This window comes from Dermacentor variabilis, chromosome 3 (assembly GCF_050947875.1).
Source record: "Dermacentor variabilis isolate Ectoservices chromosome 3, ASM5094787v1, whole genome shotgun sequence".
In the NCBI taxonomy this organism is placed as follows: Eukaryota; Metazoa; Arthropoda; class Arachnida; order Ixodida; family Ixodidae; genus Dermacentor; species Dermacentor variabilis.
Window position 1 is genome coordinate 368,354 of NC_134570.1, and position 19,026 is coordinate 387,379.

General features: G+C 46.6%; 1 protein-coding gene across 1 annotated transcript in view; it reads right to left on the minus strand.

The window, feature by feature from the left end:
* LOC142575075 (kinesin-like protein KIF12) overlaps nt 1-19,026 on the minus strand; it is a 769,060-nt gene that overhangs the window by 187,705 nt on the left and 562,329 nt on the right. The window contains exon 10 of the mRNA XM_075684038.1: nt 12,277-12,357. Within this exon, the coding sequence (XP_075540153.1) occupies nt 12,277-12,357 (81 nt within the window). The remainder of the gene's footprint in view (nt 1-12,276; nt 12,358-19,026) is intronic.

Here is a 19,026-nt window from a genome sequence, read left to right on the forward strand (position 1 = left end):
CGAAGCTGGTATAAAGGATACAACAATGCAAAAGATAAATCACACTCTACGCATGCGCACGTCATTGCCGTTCAGGAACGCGATTTCCTTGTCAGAAAGATTAACTGACGGTGTACTAAAGGTACGCCCACACTAGCGACAAAAACGCGCGCGACACGCCGCACGCGGCAAGCGCCCGCGCGGCAGACGCGTTCGGGCAAGTCCACAGTCGCGTTTTGCGGCACGCGGCAACGGCCCGTGGAGTCCCGCGTTGTCTCGTTCCATTCGATACTTCTCGTGACAACGCGCTCTCCGTTCTGCCCATTTCATGTTCCATCGGAAGTGTCTGTTTTTTTGCGCCACTGCCGGCCACGCTCAGGCATGTCTGATACGGACGAGGAGCTACTGGTGACTGTGAACACTATAATACTTATTTTTTCTTTACTTGTGCGACGCCGACGTGCCAGAAAGCGGACGAGAAAGTTTTGGGTGCGGTACAGGGAAACTGTGAGGGCCAGGCGCACTCTGCTTTCCCGCCTTCACCAATTACTCACATGTCATGCCAAACTGCTGTCCAATAATGTGCCAGCGGTTGGCGCGCAGCTCCTTGTCCGACTTTCGATTTATCATAGAGGCACGCATATGCGCGAACGGTTTCCAAAAACGCCTCTATTGCGAGGCGACTTCTTCGTCGACGTCTGAGTGGCGGTGTGGTAAGGCCAGGCCCCGCACACTCTCAAGTTCAACAAATGGCCACAGAGGGCGAAAAATCAATCGAGGCTCGTTTCAGCGTAAGCGCGTAAGTGGAGCTACTGTAATTTGGTCGCATACTTTAATTTGTGCTTCCTCTGCTAGGAGCGCTGAACATGCTGAATTTTTTACTTTACACAAACCATTGACATAAACAATCGAGGTATTTAAGGATGTTTTTTTACCTCAGGCAAATAGGCAGTTGATTTCTTAAAAATTTTATTGTTGAAGCTGCTTTTTAGTCATAGCGTCAAGGTTTTTGTACTTGATTAACCACCGGCAGCCGACAGCCTATTAGTATCGATGTATTTCCTGGCCGTTGGCGTTCGAATACTACGGCGGTAAAACATTTTCGAAAAGCATGCTGGTTTCGTCTGCGAGTCATTACATAGACTTGCTATAAAGAGGTCTAATCTTGGCAAAAGATAGTGCCTCATTTTGTTTAGGCGTTGATTATAATAATGAATGCGGCGGAGGTTGAGGGAGTACGCTTGAAGGTACGTTTTTATGCCGCTGATCTCCATAACACCGTAAGCACGCAGACCGATGTCAAAGAACACCGATGCATCATTGTGTGTTCTCCGCCATCGCTTGTTTGCTGTACGCCTACTAATTCTTCATTTCTTCTTCAAGTGTTGTATCCTCCCTTTGTCCTTGTTCTCTTGTGCTTCACTTACAGTATGTCGTTCCGTCAGCTGTAGTGCGCATTTGCAAAACCAATACATGTTTGATAAGACGCAGTGGTTATCATAATTTCACTACACATCTATTAAGCTGGCACATATGGTTCAGATACAGATAGATACCTGTATGCGGACTTGCACGACGTTGATACGGAGATTAGGACGATTATAAGTGCAGACACATATGGTAGCACAGTTTGCGCAAAGGAGCCAACCACGGCCGAGAAATTCGATCCGTATCGGGCTCGATCGCGATCGCGCCGTATGACACCCGTAAAGAAGAGGCAGCTGAAGGCCGTAAGCTATTGCGTTCTTTCCACCAAACTACCCGGCCTGGTAGTGCTGTAAGGACGCTGTATAAAAGTGACACGCGGTGACAGGGAAATTATTATACTTAGCAGCCGACCGTACGTTTTGTAGCTTAGGTCTTCTTTCTTGTGCGCTTATGCTACCCTTAGTAATGAGCCATTTCATGACTATGTTCTTGACTATGTAACCGCGTTTGTTTGTGTGGATGCGTAGACGTGTGCTTATTATTGTACTTGTAAAATGCAAATAAGATATCTTCAAGCTTACTCAATCTTTGGCGTCGTGTGCGTTTATTCCAGTCGAGGCCATCGTGCCACCTGGAAACCGCATTCTGTTAGTAGCCCTACACGAAATGCAACAGCTGGAGCGCGGCGGCACAACTCGGGGTAACGGCGGCGTAATAGACGAAAAACCACTCGGGATGCCCTTAAAAGTCACTTCAGAATGTGCCTTAACTCGATATGACTCAGCGCTACATGTATTTATATATGTAGACGCTACGTTTGCCACACAGCAACCAAACTGGCGGAAGCTCGATCGAGGCGCAGCTATGGTGGCTAGAAGGGCCACCATAGCGCAGCAGCCAGATACCCAGTAAAGCGGCCATACGCCATACTGTGCAAAACCCCGTTTACTTTTCCTGTTGTACAGCGCCATCTGTGGTCGCATACTTTAGTTCACGACGCCACTGCTACGCTTATTTCCGTTGCACTGTGGAAGGCACAGTTTCCCTTCTCTAAGTTTGTATAGGTGTTCCGTGGTAACAAAAACAGCCCCCTTGACTGGAAATGGCCTGTGAAATTTCACGGCGCGCGTGTCACTGTTCAGTCTCAGAGCCCATAGATTATGATTCTTTGCTTATGCGACAGGTGGCGCCACAACAGCGCGGCTCGTAAAGCGGCTCGCTTCTTATAGACCATTTTTTCGTACGCGCCGCCATATTGCGAACGCAGTGGCGCCGCCTATGAGCAGCGCCATATTGGATTGGGTGAAAGCGGTCTTTTGCATGGCAGGTATACGCTTGGCGGCAGTTTCTGGCGTTTGTTTTCGCGGTCGTGCGGTCTGTTTAGTATGACGTGCGTCTTCTACGTAGTAAACGGTTCTGTGAGACGTGCTGAAGTGGTTAAGGCATCATGGCCGGAATTTCTGCTGGCGTTGAGGTGGACAGAACACGCAACGCGATGTGTGCGCGCATATTCGAGTCTGCAATCAGCCTCGGAGATGAATTGTGTATTTCTGAATGTTCCAGTCACTAATGTGACCTTAGTGCAGTATTATCCTCTATTTCTAAGCTGCGGAAACATACGCGACGATCATAACAGCGTGATGATCGTGGGTACCGTTCTGCTACGATAGGAGCTGTGATGTTATACTTTGGCAAGCGTTCAAACTGTTCGCTGCAGGTTACATTGCGTGACTACTTGGTTCGATGGGTGAGGTTTCCGCACCTGAATAAAATAGTTTTGGCAAGTGATAGCAGCATACCTTACAGTCTGAATTACGCTTGTGCAGCAAAGGGACTGTTTACGAACTGCGCGAGCGTCCTAAGCAGTGGTAAGTGCTGGATTACATATATCTTTGCTCTATATACCGCATGGTCCAAGCATACCGCATCAGCGGTTATATATTTATAAACGTTGTGCGGCGTGACTATGCGAGGCCCTATTGCGGCGTTAGCCCGTTTTCTCTTGCTTTTTTCGAGAAAGAAGATTATAACCGAATTTCTTTTTCGGTTGTGTTTGTTCCGTTCACTACGACGCACTCACACGCATTACGGAAATTTTGTCCACAGAAATAGGCATCGCATTCTTTTTATGCGATCCTTCATATATTATGGCTGTATGCAGGCAAAAAATGCAATGCCGAAGCGCACAGCTTACATATGTACCGTGCTGGTTCACAAACCGCAGTGATCGCTGTGTTGAGCAGCGCCATCGGCCTCATGCAGGAAGGCTAGCGTAGACATATGGTAATTTGCAGCCTACTAGACTTGAAATGCGCGAGAACGATGCCGGTGCATCACAAATATTTGATTGCGCCTGCCGCTTAGATGTTTCGTGGTTGCCTTAGGTTGGCCGTGCACGAGCACGCGCTCTTATATTTATGCTTTGCTCCCTACGCCAAGCGATCAGATATTGAGCAGATTTACCATTTCATGCTGCTAATACAGAGACACCGGGTTTCTTTGTTGAATTAAAACCGATATAAGTAAAACAGTTCACAACACATACACACACCGCGACTGATAATGTGCGTACACCGCGGCTTATAAAACGCGTCACATTTCTGCGCTCCCAAAAGATATTTCCGCCTACTGTAGTTACCGATGCACCGAAAGGCTTCCCTGACGACCTTATATGAACGGACACGGCGTAAATTTCACAAAATACCATCTAAAACATCTCAAAATCGCTCCGCAGCACGCGACAGCAATACTTTCAAGCAGTGCCGCGCCGGATCGCCCAAGCCAGAGAGGAGGAATGGCTCTCCGCGCGCCCTATCCTCCTCGCCCGTATGGGGAACCAGCGCTGGATAGGCGGCGCGTCGAAAAGAGTGCGTTGCACGCCGCCCTGGCGACGAAACGCGGCATATTCCAGCCACACAACCAGACGACACACGCATACGCAGCCGTATTATAGTTCGTATGTTTCCGTTTTCGCGCCGCTTCAAGTGGAGTTTTTGTAAAGAAGCTAGCGCCATCAAGTGAAGAAATGACGAAAGAAGCTTTTTAAGCTTTATACATTTTTCACAGTGCGTCGCGGCGAGCACGTGTGTTTCTTTAACGGTTGCGTCGTGTATCGATGCCATGCTTGCGTGGCTGCCTGCCTCGCAAATCTAGCAGTTATGGCTCCGGTCGTGCTGCGCTATGGTTTCGGAAGTATTTGTTGGCCTGAAGATATTCCATATTTCTCTGGCTAGACATAAAAAATTCTGATGTTACTTCGCCACAGCAGTCAATGGAGAAGAAAGCTTTATCGCATCAGCTGACTCGCGCAAGCAAAGGTTTGAGTGCTCGGCTGCTTGATCCGTAACAATTCTGGCTACATTTAGCACTAATTACATTAATTTGCCGGATGCATCTCAGCGCCGAGTCCTCATCCGCATGCGCATATTTATAAACACATAGGTGGCTTAGTCGCGCGTGCGCCGGCACTATGCGCATACAAATCGTATTACAAGGCAGCTTCCCTCCTACATAATTCTTGGTAATGAATGGATAATTTTTACCTTTCGTATCGTTCACTTGGTGCGGTGGCGTTGGAAGGGGCTTGGCGGTGGCCTTGCGAAGGAAAAATGGTACATATGCCTGATGGTGCATGCTATTGCTCATTTTGTTTCCGACGAAATACCGACAGCAGATTCTGCTGTTTGGTACTGTCTGCCATGGCTGACCGTCTTCACTATCGAATAAACCAAGGATACACGCAAAATTTGATTTAGAAACCAGCCCGACACCGCTTGACAGGGCGACGAGACGGGAGCTTACTCCGCTCGCCTGACTGCTTGGATCCAACGCCGCCTCCGTTCTTGTTCGTAGGGTTTAGATGGAAAGACGCAGAAGGATACATCCTCCCTCATCCCGACTTAGTTGTGGCACTTGTATACGCAATAGTATCGTCGGCGCCCTTTTGTTTTCCTTCGACTTTATGGGCACGCAACGCAATTTTCGTCCGCGGGGGAGGCTGCATTGTGCACGTTCTGACCGCCAGGGCGGCGCTGCAGGCGCCGTGAAAACTCCAGCGCTGGTTCCCCATTGGTGGTCGTTTTGCGTCTGCCGCGAACCGTGGCCGCGGAAAATGGGTCTCGCATCCATTCCCGCGTTTGCCGCGCGTTGCTGCCGCTTTCAGTCCCTTGGTTTTGCCACATTTCGCTTGTGTTCTGCAAGCCTTTCATTGAGGCATCTGTCAGTTTGTCCTACGTATAACCGACCACAAGTTAACGGAATGCGGTAAACCACCCCTTGCGAGCACTCCACAAACTTTTTCCTATGCTTCACTTTACATCCCCTTGATTATTTGGGAAAAGGGTCCGTCAGCTTACACAACTTTGATAACTTCACCGGGGCATAGAATGTCAACTTCACATTCGCCTTATTGGCAACCTCCTTCAGCCTATGGGAACCAAACAATCAAGGGGAGCATAGTAAAGCATACAAGAGGAGCACAGAGTAAAGTGAAGCATAGGAAAAAGTTGGTGGAGTGCTCGCAAGGGGTGTTTTACCGTATTCCGTTAACTTGTGGTCGGGTATACATAGGGCGAACTGGCAGCTGCCTCAATGAAAGGTTTGCAGAACACAAGCGAAATGTGGGAAAACCAAGGGACGGAAACCTTTCTGAATATTGCCATGATTGTCCCAGCAAAACGTGCAAACCAATGTTCGGCGCATGGACAGTGGAGGCCAGGAGCAAAGACCGCTGCATGCGTGAAATAATCGAAGCCCGGCTAATTAGAAAAAAGAGAGCAGCAGTCTGTGTTAATTAGTACACCATCAGTTAATCTTTCTGACAAGGCAATCGCGTTCCTGGACGGTAATGACTTGCGCATGCGTAGAGTGTGATTTGTCTTTTATGTTGTATCCTTCATACCTGCTTCGCTATATATTTGCCTCTGTGTTTCAATAAACGTCAGTTGAAAGTCAGTGCTGTCCTGTGTCTCTGTCACGTCCCGGTCTTTTCTGAATTGCGCTAAAGACTTTGCCATTATGAGTAAAGCGTACCAACTAGCCCAAGAATCAGCCTTGTTGATCATCTCTGCCACTTGCCTCTGTCGCATCGATGACTTCCGCCTCCCTTAGCTGCTTCCCACAATCAATCCCGAATTCCCCGCATATCACGTTTAGATCCGTTTTGCGCAACTTCCTCCAACCCATGGCTACCTCTCTTTTGCCGACAAGTTATTCAAGGAATTAGGTGTAGAAGCAAGGTATCTTTCAACAAGGCTTCCTACACCCTTGTTTCCAGGAATAACCACGTTAAGCCTGGCAAGTCTCAAGGAGAAAAGGTCGTGCACACACCGTGCCAAAGTCGAAGCGCTGCGCGGACTATCCCACAGCGGCCATGCAATGTTGCGACTCGGGGTTCGAAGACATGGGACCCTCTTTTCTCGTGGAGTAGCGAGTGAACGAGTAGCGAGCTGGGTCCGATATGCAGCACGTTGGACAAACACGTATGTATTTACATAAGTACAAGAAAACGCAGAGTAATACAAAGAAATGCAAAGAAATACAGAAAAGCTGATGATTAAGTGGTAGTCGCTGATCACTCCTGCCGTCCGTAGCTTCTTTTGCGCCATGTGTGATCTTTGTTTAGCCACTTCTTCCAATCCGGTGCCAGGGGGTCGACGACATCAGGTACCACCAATCCGGAGGTAGGTCGCCCTTTTCGCCGACGCTGACCGTACACTGAGAGGGTCATACTGAGCGGGTCATACTGAGGGCATCTCTGGCTTGGACACACCAGTTTGTGCTGCTGACAGGTGACAGCCGTATCATTGCTAATCGGTCAAACCTCTCATGAACAAGGAACTCCTGCGCTGACCATAACTCATCCGTGTCGAGAACCATCCTGACGAGGCCGTCGGCCCTTTAAACATAATCGGGCGAGCCGTGGCCGAGGGGTGTCGCGGGGCGAACGGCCGATCACAACAATATTAGAACACATGTTGCTGAACTGTTGCTTGTTTCTCGCAGCCCTCACGACAGCACAAACCATTTTAAGCAGAGCGCGTTCGCGGTTCTAACACCTGCCCAGGTGTATAACAATGCACGTGCTGACAGAGCTTTAGGCAAAATATGTGCATTTTGCTGCCCTCAGCACCGTGCGTCGGCCAACCAACGCTTTATCAGGGAATAATGGTTGTTATTGTTACAACATTAATTAAGATAACCACCGACGAAGTGAATCCATCACGACGGGCGGAGGGACGAAGGAGGAGGTAAGTTCAGACATGAAAAAAGCTGTTGCTTTGACTTATTAAGGGACGAATCCTCCCTACTGCAGGTGTATCTTATTTGTGCACGTGGAAACCGCAGGGAAGTGCAGGTTAGCGGATTCACTGCAAGAGTGAGCAAGGCTCCACAGAACGTGCGCCTGCGAACACATCAAACGACTTCTATAGTCGCACGTAGGCCGGATCTACACGTCTACTGTTCTGAACCATGCGCAGGCTATTACAAAACTTTGGTTCCGTGAATCTTTACGTACCGTAGGAAGAAGGCACCTCTGGCCGCAGTCAATGACTGTAAAAGCGGAGTCAGAAACGACATTCTGCCTCCCCACCGACGCGCTGTGGTGGTGGTGCGCGGACCTCAAATTTGTTCAATAAAGCACGACTCCTCAAGCCGCAGAGAGAATACATGTTTGTGCTCATATACTAAAGATGGATTGCAAATAGGTCGGTGTGTCGTACGTGTCTCTAGTGCGTTCGTGCAGTGCAATGAGAACGCGTACATTTTTTTTTTTGCATCGCCAGACGTCTAGCTCGCAATTCCTTCTGAGAGCCCCAGGAAGTCCAAGCAGATAAAAGCAAGTAGGAGAGTACGCATTTGGGCTGGTTAGTTCATGATTACGAGCAGTAAATAGCGCTAAACAACAGGACAAGAAGAGGGACACAGACAACAGTGCTGACTGACAACCAAGTGTCTGTATTCTTTGAGTCAGCATATATATACTACGCCGCTATCTCAAAGCACAGAATCAACAGAATTCAGCTTGCGCAGGGGCAAAAATTGCATATAAATTGCATTAATTGCATAGAAATAGAGGGAAGGTTTACGCATGCTTCGCCGCTAATATGAATATGGAAAGCTTCAGAAATAAGACGTGCGTGGTCATTCCGCTATTTTAACAGATGTGTCACATCTTTAAAAGACGGCTTGCAGCCGTATTCATTGCAATGCAGTGATAATTGACTATCTCTAGCTCGTTTATCAACTTTGTTTGAGTGTTCACGCATGCGGTCATTGACGCACCACCCCGTCTGACCGATATAAAACCGCTTGCATGAAAGCGGAATCCTATAAACCATACAGTCACAACAGTCAACAACAAATCTCTGTCTCTGCTGCTTTTTATAACTTTTTGTTGTTCTCGGTCACCCGATTGACTTGATGGCACAGGCTACCTAACTTATTTCTGGCAGTAAACAGCAACCTAACGTCTGCCCTGCTGACAACTTTTTGAGATTATGTGCAACCTGGTGCACATATGGGATAACCGGAGCCATCTGCCGTGAGCGATTCTCAGATTGAGTAACTGCCGATTGCTTGCTTTTAAGGCTTGTTGCGAGGCTTTCAGCCATGCTAGTTAAAAGCATTAACGAGAAACCTGCGAACTTCAGCCTGGCTACTTGCAATTCGAAGCTTGCATCCACTTGGTGGTCGCAAAACCTGCTGAGGGCCGCCTTCATGCAATATCTTGCAATACCGCGCTTGGTTATCTTTGAGTGCGCGGAGGAAAGGGAAGAAGGCTCTTATGAGACCGAGGAGCGTAACCTCAACATACATGATTGCTTGAGAACGATATCTCGAAGTCTAAGAAACGCAGCTTGTTGTCTGACGGATGCTCCGTGGTTAATTCAAAGGAATCTAAAACTATGCGGAACAGGCAAAATATTATAGCAGCAGGAGGCTGCGCGTCAGTAGAGCTAGTATTGTAAAAATGTTAAAAGTCATCAACGTATCGCATCACTTTTACAGTGCTCGTCTGGCTGAGCTTAGTTTCAAGATTGCGGTCATAGCTGGCCAATAAAATGTCGCTAAAAACTGGGGCTATACATGAACCGATGTACACACCTTTCTTTTGTATAAAAAGCTTATCCTGCATGGAGACGAACGTGGAAAGCTTGTAAAACCTTAAGAGCTCTGAAAACCTGTCGACATTGATACCACATGCATTCCGAAATTTAAGAACGCCGTATTTGTCAATGCAATGGCCGACTTCAATGCATACATCTTGAGGCAAAGAATAATATATGTCCTTGATGTCGACGGAAAAAGTTCGGACAGCCTTTAGACATTCCTCACGGAGAAAGGTGGAGTACCTGGCGCCTTTATGAGGAAGGAGTCATCTATGTCGAGAAGGCACAAAAGCCTTTGCAGGAACACTCCCACTTGTTGCCAGGTTCCACACTCAGAAAAAAATGGCCCGAAAAAGGCACAGTTCCTTGTGAGCCCAGGCACCGAAAAACAAAGAAATACTGGTTCCTTGCAGGCCTTTATGGAGCAGGCGACTTGAAGAGTCCGGCTTTTTCGCAAAGTTGAACAGCCCTTGTTTTCACCTTCGCAGGAGCCACTGAGTGCACTTCCTTGAAGTTGCCTAGAATGGCCGAATCTGCTTTGCTGTTGTACAAGCCACCAGGCACCCCGACAAATTCACCTTTTTTTGTCGGATAGTAGCAGCTTGAGCTCCGCTTCCCGAAGGATGGTCACTGCTGTGCAGAGCCGAACTGTGTTGACTTTTGTAACCTGCTGGGGCAGGCAGTCAGCAGATTTTCTGATGCATCTGTCAGCTTCATCTGTTCTTCTTCTACCAGCAGCTGTCCGGACGAGGCTGAGCAGTTCCGTCTTGTCCAAAGCAGGATACTAACAAGATTTAGGACCAAGCTTGAGTAGATCAGCAACATTCTTCAGGATCGAGGCATCTCCGAATGTCGTTACCTCTTGGCCTTGTCCTGGATTCCGAGGTCCTCTCCTAGGCTGTCAAACCACCAGCTTGCCCCACAGGAAGTCGGCTGTGGGAGACGCCAATCGCAAATCTTGAAGAAACTTCTGAGCCCTGTAAAAATGCAGCTCGTTCTGGTTCACAACCTGCAAGCTCCGTTTCTTAGACTTGGAGCTATCGTTCTTAAGCAATCATGTATGTTGGGGTTACGCTCCTCGGTCTCATAAGAGCCTTCTTTCCTTTTCCTCCGCGCATTCAAAGATAGTCAAGCGCGGTATTGTAAGATCTTGCATGAAGGCGGCCCTCATTAGGTCTTGTGACCACCAAGTGGATGCAAGCTTCGAATTGCAAGTAGCCTGGCTGAAGCTCGCAGGTTTCCCGTTAACGTTTTTAGTTAGCATCGTTGAAAGCGTCGCAACAAGCCTTAAAAGCAAGCAACCGGCAATTACTCAATCTGCGAATCGCTCACGGCAGATGGCTCCGGTTATCCCATATGTGCACCAGGTTGCGCATAATCTCAAAAGGGTTGTCAGTAGGTCAGGCGTTAGGTTGCTGTTCACTGCCAGAAATAAGTTAGGTAGCCTGTGCCATCAAGTCAATCAGGTGACCGAGAACAACAAAAAAAGTTATAAAAAGCAGCACAGACAGAGGTTTGTTGTTGACTGTTGTGACTGTGTGGTTTATAGTATTCCTCTTTAATGCAAGCATTTTTATATCGGTCAGGCGGGGCGGTGCATCCATTACCGCATGCGCGAACACTCAAAGTTGAAAAACGAGCTAGAGATAGTCAATTATCACTGCATTGCAATCAATGCGGCTGCAAGCCGCCTTTTAAAGATGTGATATATCTGTCAAAATACGGCAATGACCGCGCACGTCTTATTTCCGAAGCTTTCCATATTCATATTTGCGGCGAAGCATGTGTAAGCCTTCCCTCGATTTCTCTCCATCCGAAGGAGATTGCCTTCCTATCGCATTAATTGCAATTTCCGCCCCTGCGCATGCTGCATTATGCTGATTCTGTGATTTGATATTGCGGCGGAGTATATATGTTGACTGAAAGAATAAAGACACTTGGTTGTTAGTCAGCGCTGTTGTCTGCGTCCCTCGCCTGGTCCTGTTGTTTAGCGCTGTTTACTGTTCGTAAGCAAGTAGGAGGGAACGATATAGGTGATCTGTTTTAATAACACGCAAGAACTGGGAAGTAGCCGGTACCTGCGGTTCATGAGAATAGTTCAGTTGGTTGGGCTGATCAAGCATGTTTATTTTGATAAACACCGGTAAAAACAGCGGATTTGGCCTCATGGCCCAATTTTCCAAGTTCATTATGAACTTCTTTCAACACGAGTTCGGCAACGGTAATGCGATGAGGCATCGCGATTACATCCTTTGGTTTAGTATTGCTGCGGAGCGCGCGCTTCCGAGCAGCCCGGTTGCGTGCAGCGCGGCGTGGTTTCGCGAGAGGTGTAAACAAAAGAGGAGAACTGGCCCGACATGATGGCGGGGCAACGCCATCACTTGCTCAGCTTCGCAAAGGGTAACTAACGTTAGGGCCCCTCAGGTTTTTTTTCCTTCCACCATGTTGCCAAAGTACAATTCCCCCCCACCTCCACTCCCCGCCACCTCGCCTCCCCCCGGATCCGTGCGCGCGACGAAAGACAGCGCGTTTGCACCTGGCTTTCCTCCTTGAGCGTGCGAGATTGAGCCGCGATCGTCGCCTCACCACGGCAGGCTTTCACTAGCATACAGCGCGAGGCGACGATGTTATCGCCGTTGGACTTTGCACGGTATATCACGGGGACGGCGGCGGCAAAAATGCGCTTGGAGTGTCCACATAATTGCTATAACAATAATATGCACGCGGTCGCGGTATGTCTGGTGCAGTGAGTACGAACCTGTTGGCGCAGATAGCTGTTCTCCATGCGTAATAGCCGGACTTCTCGGCGCAGGCTAAGGATGAGTAACTCCCGAGGGTCCTGGAAAAAAAGAAAGAAAGAAATAACTCTTCGCAGTCACGCTATGAAAACATAAGCGCAGGCTGATGAGTGTTGGAATATAGCACTGGACCGGCCGGCTTTTTTCTGGGCAGATACCAGCCAGCTTTTTGCACTGTCACGCGCTAGCCCGCCCAGTTGTTTTAAACCGTGCCTGTAACTCGTCCAGGCCTAAATGTTTTGGGCGTGGCCCTGTTTAGTCAATTATCCTTTGATCCTCAACGAAACATGGCCCAGTTCACTGTTAATTTGAGGAAACCAGCCACACAGATATTGTTCGACAGAGATAGACTTGGCTGTGCCAGGCTGCCACTAAATTTGATGCTGCCGTAGAAGTGAAAGAGAAAGAAAATCCACACCCTCTGTTCATGATGCGCATGCGTTACTGTATGATATATAGAAATACCGGTACTACATTTGCCAAATACTAGTTGGACAGCAATAAATAGTGAAGACATACATAGGTTACTATGTACTTTTGCATAAACCGCGCTCACTGGATACTAACTGGAATATATTCAAAGAAAAAATTCACGATCTTGTTAACAAGTTTCTTCCGAAGAGGCGCGTTTTTTCGAATAACAATGCTTCATGGTATACTAAATCTTTGAAACGCCTAACAGAAAAAAAAAACGACTTTTTCGCACAGATAAGCGGATGGAAAGCCAGGCTAAATGGTCTACTTACAAAGAAGCTGCCTCGGCCTACTCATCAGCGATAAAGAATACAAAATTTAATTTTTTCAATAATACCCTTCCGAACATGCTCATAAATAATCCAAGAAGCTTCTGGAATGTAGTAAGGCCTAGTGCATCGAAAATCATATCACTTAGCACGTGTTCCGGTGAGCCTATACCTCGGCAGCACTGCGCTACGATTTTAAATAATGTATTTATAAAGGCTTTCATTCCTTCAGCACATGATAACGACCTTCCAAGGCTACCATGCTGCAATTTTTTTTCCTATGGATCCCGTAATTTTTAACTCTACTGGGATAAAAAAATAGACACTCTCAAACTTACGTCTTCTTGTGGAATAGACGAAATCACGACGAAATTTCTAAAAAATACTAGTGAGTATTCCTCTATCATCTTAGAGAGCATTTTTTCACAATCGTACCTGTCTTCATCCTTGCCTCATGACTCGAAAACAGCAAAGATTATTCCTATCCACAAATCTGGCGCTCGCCCCTCCCCTCTACAATGTACAATTATGTACCTTGAGGGTATCACAAATAAATAAATAAATATATTTCATCTCCCTCTTGAATATTGATGAACCATATTGCTACAGGCAATGCTATCATGTCAATCGACACTCAACGAAACCAGGAAAAGCATATAGTAAATTACTTGTTTTTTAAATGCAATGATAAAGTAAAGGAACATAAAACAGGACGAAAAACAACTTGCCGCAGGGAAAACCAACATGTTCGCATCATATGCTTTACCAGAGGTATGCTCTCATTAATTTAGCTACATCAGTGCCAATTCCCGATGAACTTTCTTGGGTACTTATATATGTGTACTAGGTCTTGCTCTGAAAGTGCTGGCCACCGCCACCGCTCAAGGCCACCACGGCGGATGTGGAAAATCGTTTCTACCACAGGCGCCGCCACGTGGAATGTGATCTTAGGAGAAGACAAAGGGCCCAATAAAACCTCGCACGCCGCCGGAAGGCGTAAAAGCTGCCGCACATAGTCGAAACACTCGCAAGGTAATCAAGGAGAAGAAGGGGAACCCAGAGGCCTGATTTTCGTTAGTTCCAGTCAAACGAAGCCAATGAGGATAGCTATAGGGGCTTGTTGGTACGGCATATCTTATTTTGTTGTAGCGCAAGCTGAACAAGGACAACAGAAAGGCACATCCGACACACACAGCGCTAACTTTCAAGAACATATTTATTTCCCGTTCTCGCCGCTGTATATACATCCTTGAAACGTCATACATCATGTATAAAATTTCGGTAAAAATAAACAAAAAAATAAACTGGGAACCCTATGTAAGCACGTTTTTCACTCACATATTCACAGAAACGTACAGGTCCAGCGCGAACAAATATAATTGAGCTTTTTTCAGGATAATGAAATGGAAGGTTTACTGAGGCATGCGTCGCCGAATGTTGATATGTGTTTAGCTTCTATTATCAAGCGCGTCATCTCGCACCTGCTTCTACTCATGATGACTGTTTCTTTAAATCTAGGTTTGCATTTGCATCTTTGGCAATGGATAGCAAGAAAGCCGTCAGCGGCCAAATTCTTTGTTGTTGTGTTCTCGTAGCCTGTCATTTATGCATCTGCCTGTTTGACCAAGGTAGGATCGTCCACACCAGAGTGGAATGCGGTATACCACACCCGCGATGCAATGAATGAATTAGTTTTTATGTTCATTTTCGCATGCGTTACATGCGATTCTTGTGTTTCTACACAGGCTGACCAATTTATTAGGTGCAGAAAATACAACGTTGGTGCCGCTCCTTCCAGCAATCTTCTTTAATCTATGGGAGAACCCGTGTATGTAGCAGATGACAGCAACCTTTCTTTTGCTTATATCAGTGCTTGTATCATGCACCTGCTCCGAACTGCTTTCCTGTGCCTTCTTAAGCAGTCCTTCTGAGACTGACACAAGCACGTGGCTCGGGTAACCAGCGCAGCTTAAACGCGAGGCTTGCCGTCCGAAGCTATCGTGCATTAGAAGTTGGCATGATTTCTTCAGTGCTTCGCTGAAACACATCTTCGCGATTCCCCTCTTTACAAGCTTGTATGCGCGGAATGAAATGGTAAAAGTGAGGAACGAAATGGTAAAAGTGGCTCACTTGCCCTAGGTTCGTAACGCCAGCAGGTTTTGTTATCCGTGAGCACGAACTTGATATCAAGGAGTCTAATCCTCCCGTCACATGGCATTTCGAAGGTCACTTCTAGTGGGTTAAGACAGTCACGAATAGCGGTAAAAACGGGAGCACATTCATTAGTAAAACAAGCGGATGTACAGCCAGTAAGAACTTCACGGAGCGTTTCATCACTAAAATCGAAACTAGACCTATCGCCTCTTGCTTCTCGTCGTCGCATCTCTCGCCTATGCCTCTATCACAGGTTTTTTTATTCCATACCTCGTGACAGCCAGCTGGTCCAGCTGGTTCATCGTGTTCGTCGAACAGGCCATCCGAACTCCGTAATCCCACCACAAGCCCGCACCACTACGTTCCTGCAGTCATTCTTCGTCCGAACTGTCCGAGACTGGAATGGCCTTCCCAGACACACTGCACTCATCCGCGATACAGCACGCTTTAGATCTGCCATTGAGTGTTCCGACTCATCTTTCTAATTTCAACATCATCAATCCCGCCTTTTACATGCCCACCCCTCATGTAATGTCCTATTTTGGACCCTTGAGGTATTAATAAATAATAATAAATAATAAATAAAAAGTCATCAACATATCTAAAGACTTGTACAACCTTAGATTAGTGAAGACGCTCTGACAGGTCTCTGTCCAGTTTGGCTAAAAGCAGATTACTTAGCACTGGTGCTACGCAAGAACCTATACACATTCCCTGTTTCTGCTGAAACAGGGTACCTCTGTTTTCGATAAACGCAGACGGCAAATAAAACCTAAGCAATACTAAAAAAAATTCAATAGATCTACCTGCTTCCGTACTAAACCTAACGGCACCATATGTATCAATCAAACTGTCAGTACAGGTTACTGATTCTGATTGTGGCAGAGAATAATAAAGACCTTTAATATCTGCGGAGAATGCCTTTAAACGTTGATTTTCATGTGCTCTTAAAAAATTTAAAACCTCCTCGGAATTTTGTCAGCAAAGGGTCATTGATGTCTAGCAAGTTTAGTTTTCCTTGTAGGTACAAAGCGACAGATTTCTGCCATGTGTCCCTCTCAGAAAATGTCACCCTGAACGGTACACCTTCATTGTGAGTCTTAGCACTGAAAATACTTCCAGATAATCCTTGCTTTTTCGATGCTGCTCATCACACCTTGCACCTTCATATTTTTACACAATTCTGCGTTCGCTCTGACCTTACTACAATAAATGTCATTTCTCTCATTAAAAACTGCAGAAACAGCGTTTATAGCTTTCTCATTGAACTCTTCACGCGAAAAAACTGCGATGCCGACTTCTTTATCAGCTGGCAGCACACAGAGGTCATGCTTTAACAAGTATGATTCTACATGTTTCACAGGTAATTTCTGACCTGGAGGCTTACAGCTTTTTAAAGCGTCGACACCTTCGGAGTTGATGCTCATGGCCTCGTCCTCTGGAGCACGTCTGGAGACCTGACGCACAATAGATAAATGTTCAGGCTTTTTCTTCGGGGGTTGCAGCGCAAACTTTGGTCCGAGCCCCAAGACGTCACGTACAGGTTCAGGGAGGGCGAGTCCTTCCGGTACATGTATGTTGCAGGTCCCATCCACGCGCACTTTGCTCACCCAGTCACGTAGATGCCTCAGGGGAAGTTTCCAGTGGAACTCCGTCATTTGGTCTGCCAGCCGTAGATGCTCTCGGACTTGCATTTCCGCAGTGTGTGGTTCATAGGCGCTGCGCAGCTGAGGCCCCAGAAACGATCTGAAAAGTCTATCCCGGTTGGAGTCATTCTGAGCGCTGGATTTTTAGAATCCTTGTCCTGTGTCCATTCGAAGGAGCACATCCTCCAAAGAGCGCTCGAACATCCTCTGGTTGACGTTTGTTTCTTATGCAGAAACTAAGTGACCTAGCTCTGCACACGGCGGTGTTGATGAGGGTGACTATACCGCAAGGATCCCGGAGTACGTGTAGGAAACAGCCCGTTGAACGGGAAACGAAGTCGATGAGGATAGCTATAGGGGCTTGTTGGTATGGCATATCTTATTTTATTGTAGCGCAAGCTGAACAGGGACAACAGAAAGGCATTTCTGACACACACAGCGCTAACTTTATACAACATAATTTTTTTCCGTTCTCTTCGCTATATACACCCTCGAAACGTCATACAGCACGTGAAATATTTCGGTAAAAATAAAGAAAAAAGAAACTCGGAACTACACGTAAGCAGTTTTTTTGACTGACATGTACACGTTCAACTCGAACAAAGATAATTGAGCTCTCTTGAGGACAATGGAATTAAGTGTTTACTGACGCATGCGTCGCCGAATGTTGATATGTGTCTAGCTTCTATTATCAAGCGCGTCATCTCACACCTGCTTCTACTCATGATGACTGTTTCTTTAAGTCTAGGTTTGCATTTTCACCTCTGGCAATGCATGGCAAGAAAGCCGTAAGCTGCCAAGTTGTTTACCTTGTTATTTTGTTCTCGTAGCGTGTCATTTATGCATCTACCTGCTTGACCAATGTAGGATCGGCCACACCCGAGAGGAATGCGGTATTCGACACCACGCATACACAGAAATCATGGGCACCTACATACTGTATACATTCAATCAATGCATTCGATGGACTGGCTACAAGAGCCAGGCTGTTCGAAAATTAAGCTATACGCGTCCTTCGGCACCGACAGGAAACGGCATGAATCCGTCCAAAATCGCGCAACAAGATTACTTGTTGTAACAAGATTACCACTACTTTCCAGCAATCGTTTTTTCTACGCACTGCTCGAAATTGGAAGGACCTGCCAGCCGGAACCGCTATTATCATCGGTTCGCAGTGTTTTAAGCGAACAATCGAAGCACGCCCATGATGTTTCGCGATAACCTCAAGTAGCCTACGTACGCCCGCCCCTCATGTAATGCCCCTCGGGGCCCTTGAGGAACCAATAAATAAATAAATAAATAAATAAATAAATAAATAAATAAATAAATAAATAAATAAATTTCGCTGTATATATGCATGTGTTTGTGGATTAGGTTGACTGTTCTGTTGCAACTATATGTGACAACGCATTTACACGATGTATGTACCACCAGCCGTCTAGAGACCATTATTAGGCGACACTATTTGTATTTTCTAGACTTTCTTCAACAGAACTGTGGAGTCATTTAACTTGTATATTGTATCTGCCATATATTCTTTATGTCATAGTGTTACTGTGAAAACGTTGCTTGACGATTTCTTGTGCTTGTATGAAAAGGTTACCGGATATGTAATCTAGAACCCTGTATGTTGAAGGCCAGACCCATTCAAGAGCTAGGGAGTAGCCGGCGCCTTAAATTGTGCGTCAACTTTTCCTGATATCAATAAAAAAATAATGTATGCACCATTGGCTTCACTTTGCCGCGCGCTTGTAGCCTCTGCATTACGAAGGGGTGAGTCACAGCATTTTCGCTTGCCCGGAGTCGTATGTGGCTATTGCCAATGATGATCATTTTTGCTTAAGGACGGACAGCAAAATTCCAACCACCGAGAGGCTAATAGCTTCGCTCTAGTAAGTTGTGACTTTTAATTCATTTTACTTCCAGTGAGTACTACCACCAGGCGTGACCGATCTGCAAGACGATGTTGACATCTGAAAGTGCAAAGAATTTCGGCACTTTAACGAAAGATTTGTGGCCCAAAGTAAGTGACAGGAAACAAACGAGGAACAGGATAGGACGCCAGGAGGGACAGGACTGGCGTCTTATGTATGCTTTTCATGTGCTTCCTGTCGCTTACTTTGCCCTATAAGTATTTCGTTAAAGATATGCGCCAATTTGTCCAACA